This window comes from Haplochromis burtoni, unplaced genomic scaffold (assembly GCF_018398535.1).
Source record: "Haplochromis burtoni strain Fernald_Lab_line unplaced genomic scaffold, NCSU_Asbu1 Contig_140, whole genome shotgun sequence".
Lineage (NCBI taxonomy): Eukaryota > Metazoa > Chordata > Actinopteri > Cichliformes > Cichlidae > Haplochromis > Haplochromis burtoni.
Genome location: NW_024582501.1, coordinates 1,256,569 through 1,268,078, shown reverse-complemented (window position 1 = coordinate 1,268,078; position 11,510 = coordinate 1,256,569). Strand labels below are relative to the sequence as shown.

At 36.2% G+C, this 11,510-nt stretch overlaps 1 protein-coding gene across 1 annotated transcript in view; it reads left to right on the top strand.

Moving 5' to 3' along the window:
* LOC102298133 (ependymin) overlaps positions 1-3,949 on the top strand; it is a 4,551-nt gene extending 602 nt beyond the window's left edge. The window contains exons 3-6 of the mRNA XM_005931294.2: positions 1,147-1,281; positions 1,614-1,797; positions 2,230-2,317; positions 3,447-3,949. Of these exons, the coding sequence (XP_005931356.1) occupies positions 1,147-1,281; positions 1,614-1,797; positions 2,230-2,317; positions 3,447-3,597 (558 nt within the window). The 3' untranslated portion in view covers positions 3,598-3,949. The remainder of the gene's footprint in view (positions 1-1,146; positions 1,282-1,613; positions 1,798-2,229; positions 2,318-3,446) is intronic.
* Positions 3,950-11,510: the final 7,561 nt, after the last annotated feature.

Genomic DNA, 11,510 nt, shown 5'->3' with positions numbered 1-11,510 from the left:
AACCCTTTTCTGTTGGATGTAATATGTCCTTACATAATAGTATGATTATGCAGCAACAGAGCAGTTTTTTGTGCCTTAATATGTACGGATTAGGTTTTAACAGAGATGGAAAGTAATGAAATCTAAATACTTCATTACTGTACTTAACTAGAATTTTCAGGTGTCTGTACTTTTCTTTAGTATTTATTTTTCTGACAACTTTTTATTTTTATTCCCTACATTTTTAAAAAATATCTGTACTTTCTAGTTCTCGCATTTTCAAAAAAAGCTTGTTACCTTTGGTTTGTCGCACACTTGGTTTGCCTAACCCGCACTTCAGCATCTAGCCAAACACATGAGTGTGTGTGCAGTTTGTCACACAGAGTGTTGCTAGCTATATTCATATTGACACTATATTGCAGTGGTATTGGATAAACTGGAAATGCAAAGTTTACATGTAAGTCCTCACTTTTGTAAATCAAATATTGGGTCTGTACGTGTGGCATTATGTTTTTACATATTGTGAAACATGCTGCAAAACAATCTGAATGCATTATTTAAAGGTTTCATGAAAATACTCAGAAGTTTTGAAATGAATTTGAAATCAAGCTGATCGTGGCTGTATACAGTATAATATGAAGACAGCATAAACAGCTTACTGTCAGTATAAAGGATGGAAACCAGCCAGGACAACTTATGAAATAACTGCTGATGTATTGTTGAATTCAGCTGTGTAGATCCACAAAGACCAGGTCAGCTGATCAATAAGCTGAAGTTGAAGTACTTCAACTTTTACTGAAATATGTTTTAACATTAGTACCTGGGTTTTAGACATTAACTAGAGACAAGTTCAGGAAAATATGTTTGAGACATTCACTTTCTCACATGCTCACAAGCCTCACAAGATGATATCATTTGCTTCAGATGAGTTCTCACAACTAGAAACACTTCATTTCATTGAGACAAAGATTTTGTTGCTTGGATGGACACATGATATCCAGTTTCTTGCTGTGAATCAATTAGACAGTTCTCTGTGCTTTTCTCAGTAGTGCAGTCAGACATCATACAAACCTTTGAACTAAAGACATAGCAGATTAAATATAATTTAATGACCATTAAGTAATGTTTAGGTCATTCATAAAACTGGCTTTTATCTCTCCTTTTCAGATGACTGGCGATGGACTCATCTCCTCAACGGGATTAATAACCTATGATGCTTTGGGACAGAGGATGCGAGTTAAAAACTTTGGAATTGGTGACAATCAGGACTTTGCTCTGGACCAGCTGATGCTTTTTAGAGAGGTAGTAAAGCCTCATTAAACTGTTGATGTTTTGTGTTTTTTGTCCTTCATAATGATCCCTCCCCCTTCAAAAAGTATCTAAATATCATTCAAATTACTCATTTCTTCTGTCTTACCTAACACATAAACAGAATTCCAATCTTTAGAATAAAAAAATAAATAAACGTAGTGTGACATTTGAAAAAATAAAATGAAAGTATAAAATGACAAAAACACACTGATATTTATGCAAACATATTATAAGACCGTGCTGGCTACAATACTACAGTGGCAGCATACAAGCCAAGATGTGAACAGGCAAAGAGCATTCACTCTCTTTGTTCATCTTTTCAGGGGGTCTATTACGAGTCCAACTGGAAAACACTCTCTTGCAAGAAGATGAAGCTGGATTCCTCCTTCATTCCCATGCAAGTTCCCCCTGATGCTAAACTGATGGGTCAGGTGTTCATGGGCTCCTCCTCCTCTTGGGGAATGGGTGTGCTAACCAACACCTGGTATGGCAGTCTTTCAGAAAATGGTAAGAAGAAGCAAAAATAAATGTGTTCTGTACTAATTCTAAGGCTGAAAGGCCATGAATACTACCACTAGTGCTATGTGCCATTTTCATTATTTTGGAAGATAAATTTTAATTTATTTTTGTGTAAATGTACACACTGATTGGTAATTTCAAGTAGACATTGTAGTAAAGGATTGGCAGTATGTTACAATAAACCTTTCTATCCTACTAGTTATTAGGTTAAGCCAATGTACTACCAATGTACTACCAACTACGACCAAATTACCTTTGCCTGTGCATGCATGTCGAGCATAGTGACAAGAAGTGTAAATTCCTATTTATGACAAAATAAAAAGAAATAGTAGTGAATTTAGTAAATGTAAAATAACACTTTTTTTCATTTATGCCACTCAGGTAGCCTGTTTACATATAACTTATACTTTATGTTTTCAGGCTTTTATTCAACTGTCTTTACTGAGATCGGCTGCATCCCTGTGTCCTTCACAAGCTATACTCCACAATCTGGGTGGCTCACTGTCAGGTAACTGTAAGAGAGTCTGTCTCGAATGTAAAGGGAAGGTATGTAGACAGACTCAGCAAAAAAAGTTGAGTTATGAGAAAAGGGTAGATTAGATAAGATTTACAGTATTCTACATGACATATGAAACTTAGATATAAATGAAATTCCATAAATTAATATATACTAACCAACATGACAGGCACACAACACACACAGCACACCTCTCCCCATCTGAAGTCTACACAGCCAATTAGTCCAGATATACCAATAGCTGGTAAGCCAGTAAAACTACAAAGCAACATGAACATCTGAGAAACACATAACACTCAGTAATTTATCACTAGCTCAATTTCATGGCTAAATGGTTCCCTATAAATAAATGATTAAAAATTCAATAATAATTCAAATATTCTTAACAAATCCATTTAAAACAAGCCTTCCTACAGAAAGACCCCCCCCCCCCCCCCTTCCCAACTTGGTTTGGCCCAGTGATGTCAACCATGACATCACCAGCACTATAAAAGTAACAAGATACTTGACCTGCATGGATCCTGGGGAAAAAATTGTTTTAAAAATTGAACATTATAAAAGACACTTGAAAATGTATGTGTGTGTATTTCTTTTAACTTGATCAACTGTTTTGATGTTAACCACAAATTTAACACACACACAAAGTGAAGCAATGTTACCTTAGGATTGGCAAACCACAGCAAATAAGCACAAGCAGGCAAAACAATATAATGTTGTGTGTAAAATTAACACGCATAAGACAAATGGTGAGTGTTAAAGTGTGCAAACGCTCCACCCACTTTGTCACAGTAATATAAAACTAAAACAGACAAAATGGAACAAAAACTGTGCTAATGATATTAAAAACAACTTCAGCAACCATTTTAGATTTGAGAGGGAATTTCTTTTTATTACAGTATGTCTCACAATATAATGCAAACACATATCATATTATTATATTATACAGTAGAAAACAGAATCATATGTATGAGAACCTGTTTTGGATTTTTGACCCTGAACCATGCAAAAGTTAAGATACTGAAGTGTTACGATGTTCTATTCTCTGCTTTCCATCTGTAAATTTTGAATTTGATGTTGGTAACCTAGTCATACAAGTAAACTTGTATTTTTTTAATTTCAGCACCTTCAACTGGGTAATTGGCACCTCAAACCCTATGGACTACTTGCCTCCTGATTTCTGTGCCAACTCTGAACTGGAGGAAACAGAAACACCACATAATTTCTTCACTGTCATGGAGTCTCTGGCCATGAAGAGCAAGAGAATAGAGTAAACATCTTGAGCATCTTGAGCAAGATAATTACAGATAATTACAAATCCTGTCCCTCAGCAGAAATCCATATTTGACCTGAATGATTCAGTCATCATCATGAGATGATCACTGGATCATCATGTCATTTTAAAGTTACATTAACATGACATCCAGCAGAGTTGTCATCTGCAATTCACAGACCTTACCTTTGGATTGTAGGTAGAAAATGTAAATTAAAAAAATCTATATTATTAGAGTGAGAACTACAGATACGCAGTCAACACTACATAAAGGAGACCTTCAAATAACAGATTTCAGATTTGCTTTGTCTTCTGTCTTTGTCATTATGTCAATAAAATTATTTGCACTTAAATGCTTGTGTGGAAAATGTTAATATAATATCGTGGCTCAAGAGTTGGGCATTCGCCTTGTAATCGGAAGGTTGCCGGTTCGAGCCCCGGCTCCGACAGTCTCGGTCGTTGTGTCCTTGGACAAGACACTTCACCCGTTACCTACTGGTGATGGTCAGAGGGCCCGGTAGTGCCAGTGTCCGGCAGCCTCGCCTCTGTCAGTGCGCCCCAGGGTGGCTGTGGCTACAATGTAGCTTGCCATCACCAGTGTGTGTGTGTGTGTGTGTGAATGGGTGACTGGATGTGTAAAGCGCTTTGGGGTCCTTAGGGACTAGTAAAGCGCTATATAAATACAGGCCATTTACCATTTATACCATTTGCATTTGCACATTCCTGCTGTTTGATTACACCTAAGTAAAGACTTTAAAGGAATTAACTGGGTACGCACGAAAAATTAGTGTCACCATATTAGTGTGAAACAACATGTAAAATATGGTTTTATGAAGAACAAAAGGATGTCATGGTGAAGATGACCTTTGTGTGCATCAAAATCTGAACTGCAGAACAGATTGCCATTTTCAACATCTTACATAAATGTGCTTTCTTTTTATTTCCTTTACATTTTAATTTCCTTTTCATTTAGTTTGTTCAAAACATGGGTAAACCAAACTGAAAAATCAGGCAAACAATTGAAGAAAGGAAATGTGTCTGGGCTCTGTTGTCAGCTTAACGATAATCTTTGCATTCAACAGTATGATCAATTAAGTATATATTTCCTTTGGTGTCAAAGATCCTTTCTTTGCATTTCCATGTAATCCCAAGAATAAAAGTTATGTCAGATTGATAAACCTGCATCACTTGAATGTTCAGAGGGTTAGAGTTTTTTCTCTAAGTAACTGCCATTGAAAACTGATAAAGATAAAGATCATAAAATGTTTATCACAGACTGCTCTATATTTATCTTCTGACTGAAAACTGTTTATAAACACACATACAGATAATCTATATGAAGCTACATATCAGAGGATCTGACCTAATAAAATTTGATACTGATCAGTGAAAGAGCCTTCCTGTATCAACAGTGAAGCTCTGTGATAATGTGCTTCTGCTGGTGCAATTGTATCAGCGTCTCTTTGAACTTCATATTGAGCGTTTCTGTAAACAGATACCAAATGAAAGAATGACATTAGGAATCAACTCCAGATCTTTTATCTGTCAAATGTTTTATTAGACATTGAGGGAACCAATCTCACATAGTCATAAAACAGTTTATTAGTCAATTATCCAACTGCTTTTGAACCTCTGAAACGGTATACAAATTGTTGTAATTCCTAAACAGTTAATGCAAAACTTACACAAATACATTGAACAAATTCAGAATGTGCAACAGGTGATTTGCATTAATGAAATCATTATACAATAAAATAGCCATCTTAATATTACACAAAATTAAAGTATAGCTTTTGGGTTATAGCTTAACCATTTTATGTTATGATGAACAGGAATTTTATTTCAGTAATATTTCCTTTTCCAATGCATTTTCAATGCAGTTAATCATGAATTACCACAACTGATGACATAAGATTCTAACAATGAAAACAGCTTCAAGAAAGTGAGTGTAGAGTTTTTACATATACAATGCAAATCAAACAATAATCAATAATCAATGTATATTAGCACAAAATTAGTCATTTGGGGGTAATGTAGGAAAATGTATTTTTAAAATGAGGCTGTTTGCACTGTTCTCAATCAAGCATCTTCTAAAGAAGTCAGGATGCATCTAAACTGAGTGCAAAAGAGCAGAAATGAAAGTAGTGTATATCATGAGGGGCAAATTTGTCACATACATGTTCATTTTCTTGTTTAAATCAGGGGGAATCTGGGGAACAGATTTTAAAATCGATCAGAACCTTCAGAAAATTATTTATTATTCAGATAACTTGTTGTGCTTAACGTCTCACGTAGAAAACTGCAGTACTAGTCATTCTTCAGCAGATGGAGGCAGCATCCCTCATCATCTCAGATGATACTGCTTTCATTTGTCTTTTCCAACTGAATGTGCTGTAGTGTATGCGCTTGAGTAATCTGTGTCGTAAACCTCAATTACCTTAATAATTATTATATAAGGCTTTAATAAATGTTCCCAGGGAACAACAGCCTAATGTTGCATGTGTTTACCGAGCGCCTTATTTCTAGAGTATACTCTGCATTCATATTTGAGTATGACTTATTCATTCAGTGTTTTATATCATAAATATTGTACATTCAAATATTTTATGAGATGCATCTAAAAACTACAAATGAACTCTAGATGTGGCCTGAAATTCTGGCAGTTTTTGAGAAATTTGTTTTTCTAAAGGTTGTGTGGTGCAGTATCATTGTATACGACACCTGTGGTGTATCATCAGTCATACAGTTTTATATACGCTACCAGTGCTTCACATGAGAAGTTGCATTTGTTGACAAGTACATCAATAAACTCTTTAGTCCTTTTGTCAAGGTTATCTGTGACGCATAATATAATATATGACTGGTACTCGAGATAAATAGGTAAAGTGAGACGAACACAATATCCAGCGCTGATGAGTTTGTATCTCGCACATAAAAAGAGTGTATCTTTTTAAAATATATCTTTTCTACTTTTCTTGAGTTACAGTATAATTCCTCCATGTCCTCTCATAGTCATACCTGTCTACACAATGAACGTCAATAATAACAGAATTTATTTTTATTATTAGAGGATCATCACACTTATTTCACCTCAGGGAATTGTGAGTCATCGTCTAATAATCAACACTATGTTGTTCAGAGGTAGCTACCTAACCCCAGTGTGAAAAATTTGCCATCTGTCCTTTGTGATTTAAGAGTTGACAACCTGCTATGGAAGCATTAGCAGCAAAAATAGCCCTGCAAGTCTGCCCAATTATCAGTCTAATGATTCTCTAAGCATGCTGCGACCTAGGCTGAGAAATGTGCAGGAGGCTCACTGTAAAGTACCTGTTGTGATAAGAAATTACATTTATTTCGTTTTATTTATTTATTTATTTATTTATTGGCCAGATTCACTTGAGCCTAAATGTTAACGTAGGAGGTGCTGTATGCAGATTTGTTAATTTTGTGCCTGATTGACCATCAGTCACAAAGTCACTGGAAAGTAGAAGCAATTTCAAACCCTGCTGCCTTAAAACTCTCAGTAGTGGCAAATGAAAACGCCCAAATGAAATGGAAAAATAAAAAAGCTAAACACATTGAAATCACAAATACATTAACGGTAAATATTTGATGTTCAACGTGTTTAATTCTACTATTCATCCTGCAGTGACAGTCGCTTGGGCTGGCTGTCAAAAAATATGACCAAACCAAATAAAGATGTCGACAGGAACTGACCAAGCTGTGAAAATGCACTGAGGCACTATAGGAGCACATGTAATACTTCTGACAATCATTTGCAGCTGTGTCTGCCTGTGCTTCATGCTGTTCGCTCTACCCTCCAGCAGTAGCCAGTCTAACATCAGTGAACCGGTTCCCAGCCCGACTGGTAGCATAATGACATTTGGCACAGAAGGTTATGTTTACCTTTGCCACTATTGTAGATGTGTTATCCTGCTAATAATTGCTGATCAGCACTAAATTCAAAGCACAGCTGAGGCTGATGGGAATCTTTTTCAAGCATATCAAGTAAAAGTGGCAAATAACATTATGATAAATGATTATATTTGTGGAAAAAACACACACATTTTATTCAAACACGTCTAACACGAGACTTTTAGACTAATTGTCTTATTATCTTGTCTTTCAAATCAGGATGTCGTTATGTGTCGTTAAGCAGTTTCAGTGATTATAGGCTATCCCATCTACAACTGATACTTCATCACAAATGTCCAGATACAAATTGGTGATCTGGTGTCGACTTATAGGACAGCCAGTCCCTTTTCTCTGTTAGGATTTTATCTGTCTCAATGAGACAAGTTAACACCGAGAAGAGCCAACCACTGGGTTTAGCTTTTGGTTTACTTTGGAATTACAGCATCCTTATAGCATCATTTTCTTCCACTGGAGAATATTTGATCAGGCCTATATGTCATCTGTATGCTGTGTACAGAGAAGCTTTTGCTGTTTGATGCCAACACCCACAGTGCACATACAAACATGTCCTTGGTATAATATTGCTTCCTGTTGGATGAGTTATCCGGGAGAACGAGCACATGCTGCACTATGATGGCTGTTTTTGTTTTTAAACTCAAAATGTGCCACGTTTTCCCTCTGACTCATATGCAAACAGATAGTATTTAATTATATGGCAGTAACATTTCCATGCCTTTAGAAAATCACCTCACATTATCAAACACTCCCAGATGATCAAGTCACTGCATATTAAAATTGATTGCAGAGAAGCACATTAATTTACAAGTTCTTACAGGTTAACTTTTTTTCCACAGCATGTACCAAAAAGAAAGAAAATAGATCAGTAAATAAATGTATGAACCCTCGTTCACCCCCCACACACGGCAAATGGCTACAAAACCTCTTTTATTACTACTCAGTGTACTTATTGAGTACTCATCCAGCCTGATCAAAGAGCCCTAATTACAGGCATTAGTGAGTGATGACTCCAGTGAGTGGGTACTACACATACAAATAAGACTCTGTGTGCGAGGTTATAGGTTTTAATGTGTGTCTATGAGAATTTGTGGGTGTGTGAGTGTGTGAGTGTGAACTGCAGTGTGCTTTATAGCTTGTGATGCAGCAGAACATTGTTAGTCATTCTCACCTCACTATTCAGTAGAGGTTGATGGACATCAGAGGGTCAGCCACCAATTATCCTCTTTACGCAAATGAGAGAGGCAATTCCTCCTCTACATACTTCTCTAGCTCTGCTCCTCTTTCTTTCTTTGTCATTAATCTTCTAGCTGCCTTCTCATGTGTTTATTTGCTAACTGTACGAGCAGCAATATACATTTTATTTAATAGTAAAGGAGATTTTACTGACATACACAATATATTTTTTCCCCCAAAAAGCACAAGGCATTCATTCAACCTTTGTGGGTAATTTCTGATTACCACTCACCTTTACATCTACATTTATTTGAAAAGTGGAAGGTGAAAAGCCATCTTTGCAGGTTACCATGAAATTGAATTGGCATTGTAACCAAAATGGTATACACCCTAAAATTTAGTTTAAAGTAGATATCTACGTCAACCTAGCTACTCTTTCAAAAATACAAACATAAGTTTTTGTATTTTAATTCAAAGTGTCGTTGATATTTTACAGCGACACTTGTCCATCTGAGCTACATAGACAAGTACCCAGATAAGTATTACTGGACAGGAATTCCTTCAAATTTAAAAACATGTTTATGCCATACTGTATGCAAATTACATTTCCTCACATGATTATGCTCCATTGTGTGTTGCATTTTGAGCTTACTTGAATGGAAAAGCCTCTGAACAATCAAAACGTATTGTTCCCTGATGCTGGAAAGGCATGGTGTGATTAGCAATGTTGCCTCACAGCAAGAAGGATCTGGGTTTGAATCTGGTGGTTGTCTATGTCATAAATTGCTGTGCGGCAGGCAGGAGTTGGACCCAAAATGCAGGCACTCAGGCACGAGGAAATAACTCAGCTTTATTTGCTGGAAGGGGAAAGTTATACAAAAAGCAACCTAGAGACACAGGGCACTCCACACAGAATGAGGGACAACACAACACTGACTCAGAGAAACACAGGGTTTAAATACACTGGGAAGTAACGAGGGGAATGAGACACAGAAGGAGGGCACAGCTGGGAGAAATCAGAACTGACGAGACAAGGAAGCAAAGCAGGACACATTCACATAAGACACGGACCTTCAAAGTAAAACAGGAAGTATAACACAGAGACGCGGACTTGACATGGTGGAGACAGCAACTAAGAAACACAGACATAAACCATGTCTGAGTTTTTTAGATGCCATAAACCTCTGCGTATTTTGGTTCTCAGAGGACTCTAAGAACCAAAACACACAGAGGGAAATACTAAGCTTGGAACACAAGAAACTAGACTCAAGGGAGTAACAAAAGACCAACCATGAGAACATGATTCACAATACAGAGTGACAGAAAACAAGAAGCTCAAACATGCAAAGACACAGACGTACACAGAACAGAGGGGGCACAGAGAAACATGAAGGGCAAGGGATCAAAACTAGAAACCATAGAATAAATCACACAAGTACAAAATACAAGAATCACAAAGAACTAAACACGCTGGGTCAGGAGACCCAGGATCCTGACAGTCTAAGGCGATTGCAGAGGTGCTGAAGAGGGAGATGCCTACTGTTTCGAACCAAAAGTAAAGGGATTTTCTTTATACATGTCTTTTATTTTGCTTTTTGAATTAAGTCTCAATACTGCCTCCATGTCAAGCAAAGTCAAATTTTCAGCATTTTTCTTTTTCAATTTTTTCAATTTTATTTTATTTTTAAATAATCAAACTACTGTTTTTAAGCTAAATCATCTGCTGTGTGTTGGAAACAAGTAAAGCTTAGGACAGTGTTGGACACTCAGGTCAGGACATTCTCCAGTTGCCTTTTCTGACATGTCTGCTTCAGATGTGTCCTCACTATTGGAAATATTACATTTGGATAGGCAAGGAATGGCAATTCTCACATGACACATTACCCTGACTTGATAATAGGGAGCTGGCTGAGTAAAGATGTTTTAATGTCTGATCCCAGCTAAGTGAGACGCTAACATTCTCACATAGCTGAGACGAGTAAGACAAGCTCAGGGCTGCATTGTAAAAAATCACTTAACACTCTGCAAGAAAGCAAATACACACATTCCTCACAGTTGTTTAACTATAACTTTAAATTATTGTAAATCGGGGTTTCATGTCATCATCATTGGATAGATATGATATAAGGGTTTTACAGTTCTGTTAAATTCTTTTATTTGTTGTTTTCAATCCAAATTTTTCTTAAGTTCATATTGGAGAAAACATTTAAAATTTGCAGTGTAAAATATGCAGACATGTTAACAACAACAACAAATTCACTTATTTAGTTTGTTCTTTTACATTGAAATCACAAACCCAGTGTTCCTCAGTGAGTTTGTGGTTGCCCATAAACAGGACTCTATCTGCCTCATCCATGCATGCAATGGGGTTTTCTTTATGTCAACTTAACTTAATATAATGAGAAGGTAAGGACACGCTATAATATTTTAAAATACACTATAATTGTGAGTAAGTGCCCTCGAGTGCTAGTCCACTAAATGTTATGAAACTGTTTTTCAAAGTGAGAGAAAAAGCAGAAGTTAATTTGTGATAACGCGTTTTATGACTTTGCTGAGTGGGTCTGTGACACAAGCTTGTTTAAACAGGCTCAACAATACAGGCAAAACATATGGTCATGAATATGCTTACACACACACACACACACACACACACACACTATGTTATAACTGCTGCTGTGGAGTGATTATATTATATATATATTATATATATATTTATATATATATTATATTATATATATATATATTATATATATATATATATATATAATATATATATATATATATATACCAACAAGATCCTAGGCATAT